The 20,833-nt window shown below is 38.4% G+C and overlaps 3 protein-coding genes across 6 annotated transcripts; 2 read left to right on the top strand and 1 right to left on the bottom strand.

Moving 5' to 3' along the window:
• Positions 1-54: 54 nt before the first annotated feature.
• LOC146559399 (regenerating islet-derived protein 3-gamma-like) lies at positions 55-8,545 on the bottom strand. Of its 2 annotated transcripts, XM_085245315.1 has the most exons (9): positions 8,373-8,545; positions 4,723-4,750; positions 4,319-4,355; positions 2,233-2,478; positions 2,016-2,124; positions 1,827-1,915; positions 1,345-1,701; positions 1,215-1,259; positions 55-1,001 (listed from the first exon to the last, which is right to left on the bottom strand). In XM_085245315.1, the coding sequence occupies exons 1-9, from the start codon at positions 8,417-8,419 to the stop codon at positions 979-981; spliced, it is 981 nt and encodes a 326-aa protein (XP_085101441.1). In that variant the 5' UTR covers positions 8,420-8,545; the 3' UTR covers positions 55-978. The 2 variants fall into 2 exon arrangements, with proteins under 2 accessions (XP_085101441.1, XP_085101442.1); XM_085245316.1 differs by lacking the exons at positions 1,827-1,915; positions 2,016-2,124; positions 2,233-2,478.
• LOC146559398 (von Willebrand factor A domain-containing protein 5A-like) lies at positions 7,592-14,955 on the top strand. 2 transcript variants are annotated; one of them, XR_014888335.1, is made up of 9 exons: positions 7,592-7,847; positions 9,134-9,248; positions 9,387-9,545; positions 9,631-9,734; positions 13,584-13,645; positions 13,729-13,843; positions 14,158-14,247; positions 14,550-14,660; positions 14,782-14,955. XR_014888335.1 is itself a non-coding variant. In XM_085245324.1 (4 exons), exons 2-4 carry the CDS (start codon positions 9,186-9,188, stop codon positions 9,736-9,738), a joined length of 330 nt encoding a protein of 109 aa, XP_085101450.1. In that variant the 5' UTR covers positions 7,594-7,847; positions 9,134-9,185. The 2 variants fall into 2 exon arrangements, 1 of the variants encoding a protein (XP_085101450.1); XM_085245324.1 differs by lacking the exons at positions 13,584-13,645; positions 13,729-13,843; positions 14,158-14,247; positions 14,550-14,660; positions 14,782-14,955 and having other exon boundaries at positions 7,594-7,847; positions 9,631-9,738.
• A 1,935-nt stretch (positions 14,956-16,890) lies between these two features.
• On the top strand, positions 16,891-20,525 carry LOC146559397 (uncharacterized). 2 transcript variants are annotated; one of them, XM_085245320.1, is made up of 8 exons: positions 16,891-17,077; positions 17,829-18,483; positions 18,595-18,655; positions 18,757-18,836; positions 18,920-19,870; positions 19,982-20,038; positions 20,149-20,277; positions 20,361-20,525. In XM_085245320.1, exons 1-2 carry the CDS (start codon positions 17,002-17,004, stop codon positions 18,437-18,439), a joined length of 687 nt encoding a protein of 228 aa, XP_085101446.1. In that variant the 5' UTR covers positions 16,891-17,001; the 3' UTR covers positions 18,440-18,483; positions 18,595-18,655; positions 18,757-18,836; positions 18,920-19,870; positions 19,982-20,038; positions 20,149-20,277; positions 20,361-20,525. The 2 variants fall into 2 exon arrangements, with proteins under 2 accessions (XP_085101446.1, XP_085101448.1); XM_085245322.1 differs by lacking the exon at positions 16,891-17,077 and adding an exon at positions 17,395-17,515.
• Positions 20,526-20,833: the final 308 nt, after the last annotated feature.

Below are 20,833 nucleotides of genomic sequence, written 5' to 3'. Positions count from 1 at the left end.
GCTGAAATAAACACAGTTTGCATTTTGTTAACTTTACATTTTATTATTAGCACAGAATTAATATTCTTTAGTTTTTTGTTTGAGAGAAAAATAAAATGTTATTTCTTATAACCGCTCAGTTAAATTAGCCAGATATTTAGGTTTTTAATGACAAAAATAATACATCGACTCTTTACATAGAAGCATCTTTGACAAACACAGGTACTTCTGAGAAGTGGTGGGTAAATGGTTAATTTAACAAGGCTTGCAAATGATAGTAACCAAAGTAGTTTTCCTGTGAAACACAACACTACAGCTACAGCATACAAACAGCATATATACTGTTATGAGTTCAAATATTGGGGATGGAGACAAGAGAAAAAACCACAATAACAACACTGGTCCGGCCGGGTTAAGTCAAACGATGATTTTAATAGTCACACGCGTGGGAGATGGACACTGTATGCAGACAGCCTCAGATCTCAAAATGGTGGAGCATTAATCAAACTCTTATAGCCTCTGGTGCCCCCACCTTATCATAAAAGCCTAAACATTCACATGCTTTTCTCTCACACGGCGCCTAAGCTACGACCTTGGCTCCCCGTTTTATCTGCTCCTGCTGAGATGGGGCAGAAAACTCCAGCATGCTCTGTTCTCTTCTAATCAGACAAATAAGGCGATGACTCTCTGCAAACAGTATTTCTTATAACATCATAAAACAATATCATTCATCCACAATAAATCAGCAGTCTAATGTAATGCAAATCAGTTTAACTAATGCAATAGTTATCAGCTTCTTCTAATTCAGGAGAATAATGCAAACTAAAACTACATAATAATTCACAATCTTTAATTAGGGGTATAACATGGCATAAAATAATATTATAATCTAACAATACACATTGGGTTTGCTGGGTCATCCATCTGCTTCTCCAGGAATCTCACCTTGATGTGATGACGATTGAGACGCTGCGAATCGTTTTCTTTGGTGCTATCAGTTCAGTCAATGTCAATGAAAAGCTCTGTGGCCCAAAACACAAATATTAATTCAAAAATATATAAAAAGCAGAGTGGAATGGCTTCATTTTAAACTTCCCATTGACCTTTATACATCTACTTATATGTAAATATTGCAGCTTACAGTGACATGTGTCACACAGATAAAAAAAGATGCAGAATATAAAGTAAAACGTCAATTTATGCCTACGGGCTAGAAAACATTTTGGTAGATATACCTGACTTCTCTGTATATTCATCAGTACAGGGCTTTTCATTCATTCCTGGAGAAAAAGAAAAAAGAAAAACAATAAGATTTAATAAAAACCAGGTGAAGAAGTCTGACTGGACAACAAAACAGCAACTTACTTTGACAAATGTATGGTAATTTTTCATGGCAGTCGGCGTTGGACCACTTGATTTCTTCTGTCTTATTATCAAAGATGACTTTTCCACAGTGGTTGTCAAAGTCAGAGTTGGTGGACGAAGTTCTATTCAACTGTGATTTTACAACATTATACCCTGAAATCCACTTCCACTCAGGTCTGTAGCCAAAAATGGACCTTTGCAGTCCAATCCACACCCCCGTCTTTGAGTCTGTTTTATTTTGCAGTCTTTTCACATCATCCCTTACTTTCTTTTCGCAGATCTCAACCAGGGAGAAATGATCCCTCTGGCAGTCCTCCAAGGCATCAATCCAACTTTTACTTTTGTTGTGTAGACTGACTGGACACAAAAATCGAGAGTAGGTTTTAAAAATGTAATGCACACATATTGTACATAAACTCCATGTCATTATGTTAAATTAAATGCAGTCTTTAAGCAATTTTACTGTGTTGGGTAGAGCTTACTGTTAGCAGCAGGGTACTCAGCACATTGAAATTTAATCTTTACTTTCATGCCATTCTTTGATGTCATGTTAAAGCAGATATTTCCATTCCTTTTGTGGAGGAAAATATACAGGTGATTTATTGAAAGCATGTGTGGCACCAAATATACTGAATCTTTGTATTCAGTAATTGAGTACACATGAAACATACTGTTGTGTAAGATTAACAGCTGTTTTGTTGAAAGTGACATTTGGGTGGCATTCAGGCTGAGTGTAGTTTTCCTTACAAACTGTATCGTTTACAGAGACCTTTATAATTCCTGATACACAAAACCAACATATAAAGATTCATCAGAGAAAATAACACTGCATGTGTGCTTAAAGTATGTGTATTTTTATTTTTATTTGTACTGGTTTGCAGTGCTTACCATTTTCTACCGCTAGAGAGGAATTCAAACACTTTCGCTCTCTGTAATTGGTGCCAGGACATGTTCCTGAGCTGTACATCGAGTACATCGAGTCCAACGAGTCCAATTTTTGAGCCACAATTTTCAGTGTGAATTGGTTTCTGTTGCTCATACAACATTCAAGTTTCCAAGTTAAATTGCCAATTTCTAAATCTCCTGCATTTGGGCACACATAGGAAGAGAAAACAAAGTGCAGCTGGACTGTTGCTGTAACAGAATAAGACCAGATCAACAGTTTAAGTATCATTTAGTCATTTGTTTTTTTTGCATTACTGTTATCTAAAGAAATTTAGAATTTAAAGAAAGGTGACTGGACTTCTTAAAGATGTTTCAGCTGAAGAACTTCTCAGGTAAGAGGTGAAAGTCTACAAGAAACTTTAAAAAGTCCAGTTGCTTTTCTTTCCAAACTCCTTAGACCTGAGAACCTGCACAGACACATTACTGTTATAGTTCATCTTTAAAAAACGTACTGATATATATGTAGTATATTTATGTATATGCAAAAATGTAAATACAAAAAAAGTGCATTATTTTTACATTTCTAATTATTTAAATTTTAAAGGCAAATATGTTTTTGTGTTATTTTCTTCAAGACCATGCAAAAAATTTGAATTTCTTTACTCTTTTTGAATATAGACTGTAATGTTCAGTTCACGTTACTCTTCATGCTTTTTAAATGTTTGCACCACTTTAACTAAATGCTGTAAGCTCCATAACAACAGGAAATATTTGTTTATTTATTAATTTTAGAATCTAGGTACATCATATTCAGTGATGGGAATAACAGCGTTACAAGTAATGGCGTTACTAACGGCGTTACTTTTTTCAGTAACGAGTAATCTAACTAATTACTATTCCTATCGTTACAACGCCGTTACAGTTACTAACAAGAACATGCGGTCCGTTACTATTTTTCAACAAACAGACTGTTGAAGCTGTGTTCATCTTACCACATCTTATATCAGTTGCACGGAAGTAGCTGACTACATAAGTAATCTGGACGCTACAGCTTTAAGCAGCTGTGCGCGCTCCCGCGGACGGTAATCACGATCACTTTCTAGCACAACACCTGGAGCTAAGGAGGCAAAACAATCGCATGGGTGCTGCTGTTTGACTGAGGAAGAATAAAGTAGTCGTGGCAAGCCAATCACATGACCACTTCAAGACAAAGCAACAAGGTGATATATACCAGTTTTTAAATTGTGTCGAGTAAAACCAGAGTCACGATAAACAATATATACGTTTTTTCCTCAATAGTTTCGTCATGTTTACTGTCAGAACAATGAGGCGACTGCTGTCTCCGGGTAGAAACATGAGTGATACACCTGCTGCTGTCAGACCTGCAGGTATCAGGCTGTGATGTTCTCCTTTATAGTGGACAGAAATTATTTTTTTGGAGTGGCACAAATAATTTGTGTGGCATCTTACTGAATGCAGAACAACTGATTGTTATATAGATAGTTTGAAATGGTTATTTTTAAAAAAAGGTAAAAGATAAATGGCTGCAAATAACTTTGTTGTTTGCAAAACTTGTGCATAGTATTTTAAAATTGACAATTTATATTTGCATTTAAAGTTATGAAATATGATTCATTAAGCATGTGTGTGGTTATTACAGTAAAAAATATAACTTTTTCTACTCTGGTTTTATGTTTTTTGTCTGATTTTAGATCAATTGTGTTAATACAGTGTGTCAAAATGAAAACATAACTGTAAATTCAGACACGTGAGGTTGTGCTGAAAAGAATGATACCAAACAAGGCAAATAAACTGTTTTTAAAGGTGAAATGTGGAGGGAAAATCAAAAGTAGTTAAAAATGGCCAATTATACCCTGGACCCCAGAGAGTTAAACGTTTTTTTTAAAGTAACGCAATAGTTACTTTTCCAGTAATTAATTACTTTTAGAATATTGTAACTCAGTTACTAACTCAGTTACTTTTTTGAAGAAGTAACTATTAACTATAATTAATTACTTTTTCAAAGTAACTTGCCCAACACTGATCATATTTAACATTTATAACAATGATCATTCACCAAAAAACATACCTAAAAGTAGTGAAAGAGGGCTCAGCAATTCCATGGCCTGTAAATACAAAAGTCAAAATAAAAACCCAACAACAACAAAAAAAACAGAAAAAGTTGAACACATGGGATTTTATGCAAAATAATATACCGTTAATATTGGTACATCAAACTCCAACATGACAATATGCACTTTGAATAGGGCAGTATAGTACTTTGGTAGTCAAATCGTGACAGATACCACTGACAAACAAAGGCTTGTCTGTGCAGTTCTCTTCTGATGAAATGTTTACACAGAAATATTAAAGTGTTTAATAATTAATAATAATAAACATTTAATCATTCTACGAGTTCTTTTTGTGTTAATTTTAGAAGGAAGTTCTTAGGATTTACACAATCTGGTAATTAGTAATCTAATTTCAACTTACCTTCTCAGTGAAAACTTGCTGTTGGTCTCTGAAATATAACAGAGCTTTAGACTGGGAAATGTAAACTTGTGTCTCTGTATGGAGATATTAAACTCATCCCTGTTTTGACTATACAAACACGCCCACCAACACACCATACAGGGCTAGGATCTTATTAACACTGGGGGCCTCGCCCAGCCTTTTTTTTTTTTCTAATTTGTCCAGCTCTGGTCTCATAGCTTCTGCCTCTGTTGCACCTTCTAAATTGATAATCTGTCTTCTTCTTCTTCTTCAACTTCCCTGCTGTTATTTTTACTCTGAAATCTTAAGCTTGATTTACTTTGTAAGGACATAGTAACCCGATATTCTTTATTAGAAGTCCTGAGAGTTTCAGAGTAACAGACAATTGGCGTCACACAGTAACCATGGTTACGCACTGTCACGCGCACCTGTGCAAACAGTCTGAGAGAGACTGTGCTGTTGTTTAATAACAGACATCACTCTGAGCATTATGCATGATTTCATCTTTACATGTTGAACTTGTTGGCATTTTTCACTACCCACCAGCGTAAACTAAGAATACAAATATTTACAATGGTTTGTGTGTAACCTTTGAGGACTCGCAGTGTGTCGACTGAAGAAGGCATTCTGTCCACGCACAGACACAAAGCAATTTGAGCACACACTTAAAACTATTTTACAAATGCATACATCCAAACCTGAGCACACACTGTGCACACAAATGTCTAAAAGTACACGCAACTGCCTTCTCGCTCCCTTACAAAACCTTAAATGTGTGGACGAATCGTCTGATACGCACCGATCATGTTGCATGCCCACGTGGGGTTTTGAGGCAAATTTAACGCTGTCACTCAGGGGTGGGCAACTCCAGGGCTCGAGGGCCAGTGTCCTGCAGGTTTTAGATATCACCCTGGGTCAACACACCTGAATCAAACGATTAGTTCATCACCAGGCCTCTCGAGAATTTCAGGACATGTTGAGGAGGTAATTTAGCCATTTGAATCTGTTGTGTTGGATCAAGGACACATCTAAAATCTGCAGGACACCGGCCCTCGAGGCCTAGAGTTGCCCACCCTGGCACATATCATCTGCAAATGTAAGCTGCGATCATGTCACAGTGTAAAACTGGGACATCTGGGCCTCCAATGCCTAACTATTAGTTAGCTTATACTCACTCCAGAGTCTGATTCACAGCCACGCTGAGCACTGGCTGACTTTTCCTAGCATCTAGCAGCAGATTATTTAAACTGTATACTAACGTTTATAGGCTACTGTATAGTTTCTCTAATTGGTAAATCACATTTTCTAGTTGATTTAGAAAAAGACACGTCCACGTCCCCAAAACAAGACAAAACATTTGTGTGCACAGAAAGGTTTTTCAAAGAAAAAGAATATCTGATTCGTAAAACTAAACAAATTGCCTTGTATTTGTGTGTGGATTGAGGCACGCACTTGTGAGCCCTCAAAGGTTACACACAAATGATTGTACATATTTGTAAATCTTAGTTTATGCTTGTGGATCATATCGTAGGTTTTGCAACCCTTTTGAGGCAACTTTCCCTCCATAAGTCTATGCTGCAACAGTAACAGGAGACGGCTCCTCTGTTGAAGTGCTTTAGTTATAATAAGAGGCATTCAAACAAGTAGACATCTTAAATGTTTTTGTACATTCAAAGAGTAAGTAGAGTAATGTTTATTTATATACCACTTTAAGATACGAACGAGTCACAAATTGCTTTACAGAGGTAATAAAAATGTGGTCAAAATGGACACACCCGAATTACGTAAAGCAACACAAATCACAAAAAATTACTCAAATGCCTTTCTAAATACATTAATTCACAGCTATTTTTTAAAGGATGCCACAGTGTTGATGGGCCAAAGACAGAGGGGTAAGTTGTTCTGCAGTTTTAGTTTCAAAAGGTTTTGATCTCTGGACCTCAGGATTTGGTTTGAAGAATAGGTGTCGAGTACACCGGAGACATATAAGTGGCATCCTCTCCTCCGAAGGCCATAAAAGAAAGAATGAAGATTTTGAACTGATATGTAAATCTAACAGTAAAGCCAGTGCAGACACTTTAATAATGGAGTGATATGAGAGAATTTATGAGTGGGATAAAAGCCTTACAGCAGCATTTTTGGCAGATTGGAGATGATTAATAGATGATTTAGACAGACAATACCATAGAGCACTGTAGTAATCTAAGTGGGAGGAGATGAAAGGATGAACAAGCATCACCATTTTTGAAAAAAGTAAAATAAAAATACACATGGCAAAAATAAACCGTACAATAACATTAGGGTGTTAGACTGACCATCTCACAGACATTCTGAGTTAATGTGTAAATTCACATTGTTGCACTTTAAAGTCTCTTAACTATTAATCCACTACATCAACTGCTTTGCAGCACAGCTGCTGAAGTCACATGTTACAGGCCTGAATGCATTTTCCTTGTAACGAATCCTTCTTTTATGAGGTTTGACCCTATTCAAACAACATCTGGGACTCGAGAGCAAAAGATTGAAAATACTCTGAATATATATTTTAGGTGTAACTGAAACCACTGATGAAGCATGTTTTTTTCATGATGACATATTATATTTGTTTCACAGGATCCAAAGACTCGAACCTATTTTTCATCTATTTATAACTAATGTGTTTCCAGTCATTGTTCTATAATTAGTCTTTATTTCCAGGAAAGCTTTCATTACAATTACTTGACATGTTTTTTTGTTTTTCGCAAAGAAAAGGAAACACATCTGCTTCCACCTCATGCAAATCTAAACCCGGAAAATAATCGCGCGCATGCGCACACGCACGCACTAACACATTCTCCAACCACACACACCCATCTTTTGCTCCATTGCGGTTTATTTCACACCTCAAACATTTAGTAAACAATTAAGCAAATACAAGTAATCTGCAATAAATTACATTTAGTAAGAAAATAAACTACTAACTCTTTTACGCTACGTCCACACCTACACGGGTATTTCTGAAAACGCAGCTGTTTCGTCCACATGTAAACGGCGTTTCAAATCACCGAAAACTGAGATTTTTTAAAACTCCGGTTTTGCGTTTATGTGTGGACGAGGAATACAGAGTTCGTCACGCAACGTCAAAGGTATGTGTCTTTTTTCACGTCACGCTGTGCGCCACGTTATTGTTTACATGACATGAATTGCAGAATAGCAGGTAGAGACAAAATACTGTTAATCTGACAATCTGCAGGTTTTACACGCTTACATACACACATGCAGCTACTGTTCCTCTATTTACAAAGGCAGAGGCGTCACGGTGTGATTACTTTACATGTAGTTGTTTTTTTCCGGTGTAATAATATTCAACATTGCTGTCAATACATTTTTCAATCCCTCTGCAAAATAGGTTTAAAAACATAAACAACTGTGGGATGCTGTTTGTCCGTGATTTGAACCGGGGGAACAAATTGTGGCCTGATGTCATTTGTATCCCGCTGTATCTTTACTGTATAAAGAGCTAAAATCTCCAAAATGTCAGGAGTAGTTAGTAATTACAACAAGTGTTTGTGAACTAAAAATCAAGAATGCGGGATACTGTTTGTCCGTGATTTGGAGAGCCCAGCGCTGCTCCCGACGAAGGGAAAACCAATTCTGCAGGGGAGACCTACCTCGGCACTTGTGCAGGTGAAGCCAAAGGGAAGATTTGCTTCATCATATTTTCTAGTCTTTGGCTTAGAATGAAGTTGGTTTGGAAACATATTCAGCGATGCTTCATCTCCTGATTTGCGTTTGTGGAGGCGCCCCATGCTAGCAGTGTCCAAGCATTGTTTTTTTTTTTTTTTTGTTTTTTCCTTTTCATACTGCGCCTCCCTTGCAATGGCTCTGTGCCCTCCTTAGGGGGCGGGCCCCACACTTTGGGAAGGTCTGGTGTAGAGTATGGTGAGGAGGCTCTGAAGAAAGTTGAGCAAATGGAGGCTGATCTTGGAGGAACAGAGATCCTGGAGCCCCTCAAACATATTTACAGCCAACCCTGCATTACACACACACACACACACACACACACACACACACACACACACACACACACACACTTTAATGATGTCATTCTTTAGTCCTTCCTTTTTTTCTCATTCATTACTCCAACTTGTAAGTTGACCATGAATCAAGCCCTGTATCAGTCTCATATAATCTGCTAATTATACATGAGTTGATCTGTTGAGTGGCTCCTACTGTTCCTCTCACTCTTGCTTTTTTTAACTTGTTAAAACACTTTACTGACAGCATACATACGTGAAAAAGTGTGTGTAAACTCTCCTCTCCAGCTGTTTGTCTTTACTGATGCAGAGGTGGGGAACACCAAAGAAGTGATCGATCTGGTGAAGAAGAACTCATGTCCTCTGTGTACTCAGCAAAAGCTGTTGTATTGCAGGTGTTTCTCTTTTGGGATTGGGGAAGGGGCCAGCTCTGCTCTCATCAATGGGATGGCCAAGGAAGGAGGAGGTCACGCTCAGTTCATCACAGGGACTGACAGGATGCAACCAAAAGTAAGACATAAACACAATTACAGGTCAAGTTAAACATTGCAGCAGCAGCAGATACATATTTGAGATCAGACCTGCAGTGAGTAAAATGTCTGTTCCAGCTGTTTGTGTATATTTGGAGAGTTTTTCATTATTTTTCAGGTGATGCAGTCGCTGCGATTTGCTCTGCAGCCAGCTGTGGTCGACATCTCAGTCACATGGGATTTACCAAAGGAAGTGTCTGTCACTGTCCTCTCTCCACCAATCACAACACTTTTCCAGGGTCAGAGGTCACTGATTTATGCCCAGCTCACTGGACAGGTAGGAGCAGCAGCCTCTCATGTTGTTGTTTAGGTATTTGATGACAGTAATTAACGTGACTTCTAACACTGTAATTCTGTGTCAGAGCTCAGAGGCAGCAGAGGGCTGTGTGACGCTGACGTACAGCCTGGCAGGTCATCCCTCTGAGAACCAGCTGCACTTCAGTCTCAGACCTGCAGAGGACGCTGGGTAAAGCAGTTTAACACAAACAACACTTCTGTTTTGAATTGTGAGTTTCCACGTGTTGAATTTAAAACAGTATTTTCAGAAACGTAACTGTACTTACTGGAAAACAGTTAATAATACCCAAACCTAATGCTGTGTGTCTAGTTTTAAATATGTTTCACTTTTTCCTAATCATTATTTCTTGGATTAGGGATATCATAACATCTAATAGTATATCATTACTGACCACAAACATATTAGACATGACAGAGTAATCTCAGTCTGCAGTTTGTGTGAAATCAAGGAGACATTGTTTGAATTCAAGTCCAAACACTATTGTGCAATAATCTGACACTTTTACTCTAAAATACACTAAGAACAGACAGATTGACACACACAGGAACATCACCAACAACAACTAATTTGTGTCCTCAGAGCCTGCTTTTGTAAAGAATGACAGACTTGTCTGCACATTGCACACTGTCATAGTGTTTGTTTAGAGAAGAAAACAAAGTCTGTCTGACTTTTAGAGGCAAATCCATCAGCAGCAGAAAGAAATCGAGATCCTGTCAGGACTCCTTCAGCCTGATAACTGGGGTTAAGTAAAGACAGCATGTCTGTCTGGACTAAAGGTCACCATCCTCTGTCAGTATGTGCGATAGAAACAAAGTATAGCACGATAAATCTTGAAAATATAGTCACTGGCAATACTGCATAATTTTATTTTTTTTAAAAAGCATTTTTAGAGTTTAGTAGGAAGAAACACAGAGGTTTTACAGTGAGTTAAATGCACTGTTGTCTATGTTTACCAGATTCTCGTTAAAAATCTTTAGATTTCTATTTGGTTTCTTAACAATGTCTCCATGAAGCCCTGTAACACAAATCAATTAGTTAAAGTACAGTCATGTCTTAAAGACATCAAGGCCTGGATGACCTCGAATTTCCTGCTTCTAATTTCAGGCGAAAGCGAGTTTTTGTGCTCGACCCTAAAAATGTTAGAAACACAGAGTCCAGATACTTGACTCCCTCTGCATCCTTGTCTTTCCCCTCACCCCCAACCAGCAGATAGTTGCCCTCCCTGAACCTGGTTCTGCTGGAGGTTTCATCTCTTTTAAACAGAGTCGTTCCCTCCCAATGTTGCCAAGTGCGTGCTCATAGGGAACATCTGGTTGTTGTGTTTTTCTTCTCTAATATTATAGGGTCTTTAGCTTAATATGCAAAGTGACTTAAAGCAACTACAGTTGTGAAGTAGTGGAATATAAATAAAATTCAAATTGGCTAATTGCAAATGATAAATGATCATTTATACAGTCTATCAAAGTGATTATGGGGGATTTCTGCTAAGCTGCAGCCTCTCTTCACTATAACTCCTGTTAAAACTATTTTAGGATCATGTTCTTTTACCAAAACAAATACCACAACATTGAAGTCTAGGGAGCCAGCTTCAGTGTTAACTTAAGCACAGCTCAGTAATTTCTTAAGCTGATGGGTAGTTTTTGTTTTTACTACCCAAGTTACTAGCTGCTTGTTAAACAGTAACTTCAAACTGTCAGTAAAACCAAGTCCAGCTTAGTTAACTTATGGATCATTCCATTTGTAATCAACACGGGTCTTCTGCTCAACCATCCATCATTTTCATAAAAAATGTTAAGATACAAAGTGTGGGCACATATGATGAGTGCTGTGAAATTTTAGGTTCAAATAATAAATACTACTCAAAATAAGTTCCTTTGAAAAATGCTCTGTCAACCCACTTTCAGGCATGTTATTTTTTCACGCACTGAAATCTGATGCCATCTCAAAAACCAAGAAAACTCCCTGAAGTTTTCAGACATCAAAATGAATGAGGCTCTATAATTTTGGAAAAATTATGCTTTTCATTTTATTTTCAACCTGGACTAAGCAAAGTTGTACTACTAAAACAAAAATATCAGTAGATTTTTCTGTCCAACAAGAATATGTGCATATTTTTCATTTGCGAGACTTGAGGGACTCCATTTCAAATCATCAGAGCTGCGGTTGCAGGGTGGTTGGTGCCTGTTGTGGTGGTAACCACTGAACCATACCGCCTAAAGATTATGGCCACCCGTTTGGCGACTCAGGAGGGGAAAGAGGTGATCTACCTGCACTGTGCATAGTGAGGGTGGAGTGCTGCTGACTTCGAATGAGAACACTGTCGGGTGGTGGAAGGAATGCTTCAAGGACCTCCTTAATCCCACTGGCATGTCTTCCATGGAGGAAGCAACAAGGAGGTGGAAAAGTCAAAGCCTGAAAAGATGCACTGCTGTCAATTTAAATATTAACACAAAATGATGATGTGAGATAAAACAGATTTGATTCTATAATTTGAACAAAAACACATGATATAATTAAAAACACACCATAAAACAAATAAAATGAAGTCAAACTAAACGTAGGCCTGCCTCACAGCCTGAGAATAAACATCTGCATATCAGTAGCTAAAACACTGGTGGTAATCACACTCCTAACCTCCCACTGAGCTGCACCAGCGTCTGATATTATCCAGAAACCACACGGCAGCAGAAATTATTTTCCTCATCAGTTGTTGTAAAAACATGTCAGCACATTATTTTAGAGCATTTATGATATCACAGTTTGGGATTTCATCAGGAAGAGCATCCAGTGTAATAATCTGCCAAATCAAGTCGAGTGTGTGGATGCTGGAAATGTTCTGCTGGGCTGCAGCGTGAAGAAAGAAGCTCTGGGACTCTGAGGGTTTTCTTAAAGTAGCTTCATCTTCAGAGTGAACAGAAGCAGGTCTGCTTACTCCACACTGCCTTTGATACAGAGCTGTTTTATATCATCAACCCCTTTTACATGTTTATTTGTCATGAATTATGTACCTAATATTGGTTTTACCATTGTGGAAAAAAAGTATGTCAAAATTGTCTGAATACTCCTAACACAGTAGAAGATTGGACCACTGCTGTGGCAGCTCATTCACAAAGTGTTTTAATTCCTTTTCTCTGCCACTAGATGGCGATTATGTTCATGTTTTTACTGATTTCACACAGAAACACCAAAACCAATCTAGAATCTCATCAATTCGAGAAAGACCACAACCAATACAGCCTTCGTTCGAACAAAATCATACAATTGATTGTCCCAAAAATCAGAACAGAATTGGGGAAAAAGGTTTTAAATACGCTGCCCCTGCTTCCTGGAATAATCTGCAGAAGGAACTCAAATTATTAGAATTGGTTACCTTGGGAGAGTTTAAGTCTGTCTTAAAGGAACGAGAGAACAGCTCTTTTACTCAGTGTGATTGTTTTTAATGTGTTATTGTATATTTTACACATGTTGGTATGGGATATTGTATTTGTTTTAAATGTTATGTGGTATGTGACTTTTGTTGCCATGATGCCAGGTCTCTCTTGGAAATGAGATTTTTAATCTCAATGAGATTTTTTTTTACCTGGATAAATAAAGGATTAATAAAAAAAGAGTGTCTTTCTCTCCATCTTCAAGCTGGCCAAATGTCATGACTTTATATCAGTAAATAGTTTTAACTAATTAAGAAAATGTTATGTGGAGTGTCCCTTATTTTTTCCAAAAGTTAGATCATAAAGAGGTTTATAATTACTTAACACTCACTAACTTGCGCTGACATAAAATCTTATATCACTTTAAAGGTTTGTTTAAAAAAAAGAGAGGCAAAAATGATGTTTTCCTCATTATACTGATATTTGTCATTATACCATCCATAGATCATAAAAGTCAAGAGCATATTTACAAAAACAAACATATTCCTTTTCTGTCACTTTTTATGGTTTTAAACTAAAATAGCTGTAAAATAGTTTTGGTTGTCCAGTGATGTTTCTTCTGTCTCCTCTCCTCGTCCAATCCATAAAGTAGAGTCCAACTGCTCCCTGGACCCTCTGCAGTACCTCAACACTGATCAAACCCAGGCCACGGTAGGTAGAGTGCTGATGTGTCTGCTGCGTGTGGTTGTTACTTGTTACTGATGAATAAATATGAATGTGTTTGTGGTGTGCAGGTCAAGCTGGCTGCAGGACACAAGTTTGACAGAGATGTTGAACTGCTGATTTATTACAAAGACGCCCACCAGCCCACTGCTGTGGTGGAGGCAGGACAGGCCTCTGCTGAGCCGGGTGAGTGAAAAATAAGTGAAGTCATTAGTTTGCAAATAAAAATTCAAGATCCCAGTTCTTCAACCTGGAATTTAATTGTATTGGAATATATTAGAAACTGTAAACTTGACATTTTTCTGTCCTTTTCATGTCTCTGATGTGTTCAATGGCTTCATGTGGAGAGTTTGTGTTGGTAGTGGATCAATCTGAAAATATGAGTAATACTCGCACCAGCAGTGCCAGAGTATTCATAAAGTGGTGTTAGAGTTACAAAATATTTCCTCAAATCGTTCCTCTCACACAGTGGCCTCACCATCTTTCCCTCTTCCCTTCAGGACAGTCCTCTGCTCCTGTTGAAGAGTTTACCAATGGGCTGCTATTCAAACATTTTACAGTTTGGGGTCTCGTTGTGAACACATCTTCCCGTGAGTTGTATTCATGTGATCTCAGTGACTTAAAGTGATATCACTGTAAAACACCATGTTGCCTTTGGATGATTCTGCAAAACTCCAGGTTATGTTTGATTTACTTGCTAAAACAGATTACTGAAAGCATACTTGTATACCTGCCAAAGAGTTGAGCTTTTGCTTGTGTAGGTGAAAAAACTCTCCTCTCTTGCTGTTTGTCTTTACTGATGGAGAGGTGGGGAGCACCAAAGAAGTGATTGAGAATTCAGGTTCTCTGCGTACCAAACCTGTGTGTCTTAAAAACAGCTGTTGTATTGCAGGTGTTTCTCTTTTGGGATTGGGGAAGGGGCCAGCTCTGCTCTCATCAATGGGATGGCCAAGGAGGAGGTCACGCTCAGTTCATCACAGGGACTGACAGGATGCAACCAAAAGTAAGACAATGAGTCATAACAATTATCATGAAAAGGCAAGATGATATTAGTATTTGAACAGAAGACATAAATTCCAAAAACATAAATGTATATTTTTTCAGGGTTTTTCATTATTTTTCAGGTGATGCAGTCGCTGCAGTTTGCTCTGCAGCTGACTGTGGTCGACATCTCAGTCATATTGGATTTACCAAAGGAAGTGTCTGTCACTGTCCTCTCTCCACTAATCACAACACTTTTCCAGGGTCAGAGGTCACTGATTTATGCCCAGCTCACCAGGACAGGTAGGAGCAGCCTCTCATGTTGTTGGCAAACTAGATCAATCTGCTGGAACATCTGATTTTAGGACAATCACTTGCTTTTCCAAAGGACACTGACAACCAGACGTTAGATGCCACAGCCCTGGCCCACGGTATCCCCCCCCCCCCCCCCCCCATGCATGCGGTGGGCCTTCTGTAGAAAGAGAGCAGCTTAATGAAGGTGACAAGGTGAAAATAGGGTGATTGATGTGCCGGTGCTGTGAGGGCATGTATAACACCACCTACCCAAGTGTTGAATATAAGGAGGCTTTGAAGAATCTACAATAATTGTGTGTTGTTTGTACATGAATCACAATGTGTTACTTCAGAGGAGTGATGTTTTCAGGGGGTTTTTTTCTGCGCTGCAGAAAATTGAAAAACTACTGTGAACTTGGTGGATCTGTCCAGATCTTTGACTGGAAACTATTTCTATGAATGAGTGGTTCAAAAATGTGTAAGTGAAAAGCTGCCATATTTCAGGTCCCAAAGTCAAACGAACACTGAGGGATCACTGAGAGCTAAAAACGGTCTAACTTCTTTCATCTTTAATAAAATGATCAGCGTTGCTCTTTTACCGGGTTTAACAATTAAGTTTAACATCCAGGCATCCAAGAAAACAGAGTTTATTCAATTTAACTGAGTTAGAGGTTTGCAGTAAGTTAGCTCGCTAGTTTCCACCTAAACATGATCATCATAAGCAGTGTTACCAATTCATACACTGGTTTATCATCTAGACTTTTTGTCTCATGCAGCACCATGATCAGGTCCAGTTTTTATTTCATCTTTGATTTTTCAGCTGCTGTGCCTGAGCAGCCTCCCAGAGACCCTTTGTTGCAGTTAGTCTTCCTCCAGAAGCCATCTGGCTGCTTGATCCAGCTCTGGCTGCTGCACCGGGAAAGAGCAGTGAGGAGGTGGATTGATAAATGAAATTCATAACAAAAATTCATAATGGACTTTTTCCATTTAGGAATAATAAAAATCAGATTTCTTTTTAATTGCTATTAACTGACAGTCAGATAACCAGCTTTTAAAAACATATTCATAAACACTTTGCAATCAACAAAATTTACACAGAGGTTATAGATGAAATAAAAAGTATCACGTGTTTTCGTGTTTATAACTCTGTTATTGTACATATTCTGTGTTATACATCATAATCATTCCAGTCTCTCTCTTTTTTTTTTACTGTTTTAATCTTTATAAAACTCTTATTTATTTATTTATTTTTATGATTTCTGCTGCCCTATTGGTCTGGTCTCTCTTGAAAATCTGAAAACGTGATATTCATAATAAAAGGATTTAAAAGTTTACTGCCAAAAATTATTAAACTTCATAACAGAAATGTGCTAACTGGGTTGAAATAGATTGAAACTGTTATGAGATTGCTTCAGGGAGCAGACATGACACCGTCTTTTAGGTTTCGCCATCACTTTGTATTATGCGCACAACACCACCCTCCTCTGGCTTCCACGTGAACTGCACCTTAAACATCAACTGTTTACAAATGTCATGACACAAACAAACGTTTCAATACCGTAAATCACTTTTTGGACTGCGATCACTTTTTGGCACAACATCGGCTCTGATAACATTTAAAGCGCATTGAAAAACTATTCTTTAATGCTAAAAATCCATTATCAATTGTAATTATTTATTTATTAATTTAAATTTCAGATATCGATCTTCATTTTTGTAAACTGGTGAATTAATGATTTTTTTAAAGAATTAAAACGACAAAGTTTGGCAACATATTTTTTATAAAGGATGAATAAAAGAGTAAAATAAAATGAGAAATATATATATTTTTGAAAAAGCTATGATAATTAGACGAACTTTATTTTAAATAAATAAAATTGATTTTCGGTGGCACTGGGAGTCATGGTGATGATGACGTGTTTGAGTGCAGGTATAAAAGCAGGAGGCAAAATTGGAATTCGGGTTTCACGTTTGAGCGCAAACAGGAGCTTTTTCCCACTAGTGCTGTGAAAACTCGGATTTTTCAAACTACAGCCAACGTTTGAAAATCTTCAAGAAGGATTTGCAAAATGACTTCTACAAACTTCAGTCGCGAGATGCACCTGTTCTCCCTTTTCATTGACGAGGTGTTAGATCAACGCTATGGTGAGTACAGCAGGCTAATATGTCAGAGTGCTAGCAAACAAATACAACTTAGATTTTTGTCTTTTATTGTTTGGAAGTAGGACTTCATGAGTGTTAACGTTTAGGATGAGATGTTTCATACTTGAGTAACATCAATTTTAACATGTGCCAGTACACTATAAAGATGGCGCCATGTTTTTTTTTAAATCGCTGGAAAAAAAAACAATTGAATGCACGCGCCCTGGAAACGACGTAAGGCATTGGAGGACGCTGACGTCAGCGCGCGGCCGTTTTTGCATGTAGAGGGTTTGAGTTGACATGTTTGGGCTGCTGGCGCTGAGTTATACGTGAAAGTTTCATAAATTGTGAATTTTATAAAGCTGGAGAATGGAGTTTTAAAAGTTCACAGAGTCGCTGGATGAGTTTGAGATTGAAACAGTGTGTGCCTGCAATAAGGAGGTGGGAGGTTTCTCACCTAAATGTAGCTGCTTTATTCTCAAAATATCGATGCTCAACTAATATGAAGATATTACTCCTTAATGTGAATGCGTATTAAAACCTCAGTGAAAGTCCATGCAGCCTTACACTGCATGAAAACTTTTACCAAAAAAGGTGAAGGCTTTCATAAACAATGAGTTCTGCTGGGAGCTTCTTACTGTTTGTGTGTGGAAGAGCTTATGATGATGTAAAGCCATGTCTGGACAATTTAAATTCAGGCTTTAGTTTGTGTGATCACATGATTAACGTACACGCATGCTTTGCTTTCTCGTAGCTGAGCTGGTGAGTCCAATCACTGCTCCTCAGATGGTCGTCATTAACTTGAGGAACCGTGAACTGAGCAGCAGCCAACTGGACTCCATGTCCCACCTGGTCCTCACTCTTTACCATAACCTGGTGACGGGGTCCAAGGACTTTCCTTACATACCTTTTAAAGGATTGTTCCATCGGGACCAGGTGACGACACCATTTGTCCATGTGAGGCAGAGCCAGAGAGAGAACACCACTCCTTCTCCTCCTACGGACTCACCAGCTGGCATGATGCTGCCGCCTGCGGGCTCCAGCTCTCATCCACGCTTCCTGACTCCAGTTCTTCCAGAGAAAGCGGATCTTGCTGTGCTGAAGGCAGATCGGAGGAACCGTGTCGGCACCTTGACTGTCGACGGCCTCCTCGTCACCAGAGTCATCTCCACTGTTTACCGAACAGAGGACACTGAGATGACGAACCGCTGGAGAATAACAGACTACAGCGCGGACGGCAGAGTTCTCACTTCGGTGCTCTGCCGTTTTCTAAATATGTCGGCAAAGCGTGCTAAGAGGAAGGCTCCGGAGGAAGAGAGCAGCATCCGGAGCCCGAGTCCAGCAAGGAAGCGCTTGAGATTATAATATACAGTGAAGCATGTCGAACGTCAGCAAGCCTGAACAAAGTGGTAAGTAGTAAATAGTGCTTAAGGTTGTTTCTAAAATAATGTCCTAAAATATTTGAAAATCGTCGAGGTTTTAACTTTTATTCTTTCTTTTCTGCCTCTTGTTTCTAAAAGTCAGGAAAAAGAGTCACGCTGCGAAGAAACTCCACACAGAAGATGTTCCCTCAGTAAAATGGTAAATATATTCATCTTGTTATGACGTTTGCTCACAATAACCAGGAGTGTTCCTGTGTTTCTGAAGTGATTTACTCTCATTTGGTGTTATTTCATCCAAAGACAACTGAGGGTCTTCAGAGCAGCGTGAACGGCCGTCACCTGAGAGAAGACAGTCCTGGCGCCTTTGTGGTTCCCTCCAGGTACTCCAGCTTCATCCCACAGTCCAGAGAGATGCAGTTAGGTTGAATGTGAGTGTGAATAGTTGTCTGTTTCTCTGTGTTAGACTGACCTGTCCAGGTTGTACTCCTGCCTCTGGCCCCATAACAGCTGGGATGGCTCCAATCTTGAATTGGATAAGCTGAAGAAATGGATGGAAGGATGATCCAAAGAGAAACATTAAAGGCCCTCTCACAAAAAAAAGATAAGAACTCATTTTACACATTTAAAGTACAAAGAACACATATATTTACCATTTTACTGAGGGAACATCTTCTGTGTGGAGTTTCTTCTCATCTTGGCTCTTTTTCCTGACATTTAGAAACAAGAGGCAGAAAAGAAAGAATAAAAGTTAAAATCTCAACGATTTTTTAATGTTTGGGATATTTTAGAAACAACCGTAAACACTATTTACTACTTACCACTTTGTTCATTCTTGCTGACGTTCACTCTCCTCATCTTCTCTCTAAAGGAAGATGCAAACGCTCTCATTGTGAAAGATAAGTATACATCCATCTAACCTGCGACTCTGTCACAACTCTGATCAGCAATTCTTTCAGGTTTGTCTGTTTTGATGATGCTATTAATTGTTATTATCCTTTATCCAGGTAACTTTCAGAGAGGAGCGGAGGGAGGAGCGAAGCCAGCGTGCTCTGTAAACTCTCATTAAAAAAAAGATAAGTACATATTGATTTTATATTATTATGACAGCTCCTCCTCAGTGAACACTTCCTCTAGTTGCTGAAATCATTTACTAATTTTTTTCTTCCCATTTGTCTTTTGTTTTTCAGAGAAAACAGAGAGGAGACAAGGTGACATTAAGACCTAAGACAGGACGGATTGAACCCTTTCTCGTAAAAAGATAAGTATTCACTCTGCTTTTAATCAGAATATTGATAAATATCTAAAATTCTGCTCACCTGGTTGATAAAGTTACTAAAACGATTCCCTCTTTACTGTCATTTGTCCTTTAGAGAGAAGATGAGGAGAGTGAACGTCAGCAAGAATGAACAAAGTGGTAAGTAGTAAATAGTGTTTACGGTTGTTTCTAAAATATCCCAAACATTAAAAAATCGTTGAGGTTTTAACTTTTATTCTTTCTTTTCTGCCTCTTGTTTCTAAATGTCAGGAAAAAGAGCCAAGATGAGAAGAAACTCCACACAGAAGATGTTCCCTCAGTAAAATGGTAAATATATTCATCTTGTTATGACGTTTGCTCACAATAACCAGGAGTGTTCCCGTTGTTCTGAAGTGATTCACTCTCATTTGGTGTTATTTGGTGTTTGTCTTTGAAAGGAGAAGAGCAGCAACGACACTGGGAGACAAACAACAGGATGATCCAAAGACAACTGAGGGTCTTCAGAGCAGCGTGAACGGCCGTCACCTGAAAGAAGACAGTCCTGGCGCCTTTGTGGTTCCCTCCAGGTACTCCAGCTTCATCCCACAGTCCAGAGAGATGCAGTTAGGTTGAATGTGAGTGTGAATAGTTGTCTGTTTCTCTGTGTTAGACTGACCTGTCCAGGTTGTACTCCTGCCTCTGGCCCCATAACAGCTGGGATGGCTCCAATCTTGAATTGGATAAGCTGAAGAAATGGATGGAAGGATGATCCAAAGAGAAACATCAAAGGCCCTCTCACCAGCTTTCATTTATTAAATTTGTCTTTACTGAACGATTTCTGGTGTGTATTTGCATTGATACTCAGACAACAGCTCCTCTTTCTGTTTGTGCTGGAAGATTCAGGCAAACACATATTACAGATATAGATTGTTATGATATGACTCAGTTTCACATTTAGTGCTATATGAGAATGATAAGGTCCAGTTTAATAGTATTGCTAGTGTCTAATGAAATGAACACGTGATTTTCAGATCAAGCAAAGTGAATATTTTTCACTGTGGATAAATTATATGGAAACGTTTAATGAGTCATCAGCTATTTCGCTACAAAGATGATGTGATTAAAGGTTCTCATACATGCAGG

Source organism: Mchenga conophoros, linkage group LG14, assembly GCF_057382185.1.
Source record: "Mchenga conophoros isolate Kocher_MC1m ecotype Shallow Benthic linkage group LG14, M_conophoros_male_GT1.1, whole genome shotgun sequence".
Classification (NCBI taxonomy): Eukaryota; Metazoa; Chordata; class Actinopteri; order Cichliformes; family Cichlidae; genus Mchenga; species Mchenga conophoros.
Note: the sequence above shows the minus strand (reverse complement) of the source record. Positions and strands in the feature narration are given on the sequence as shown.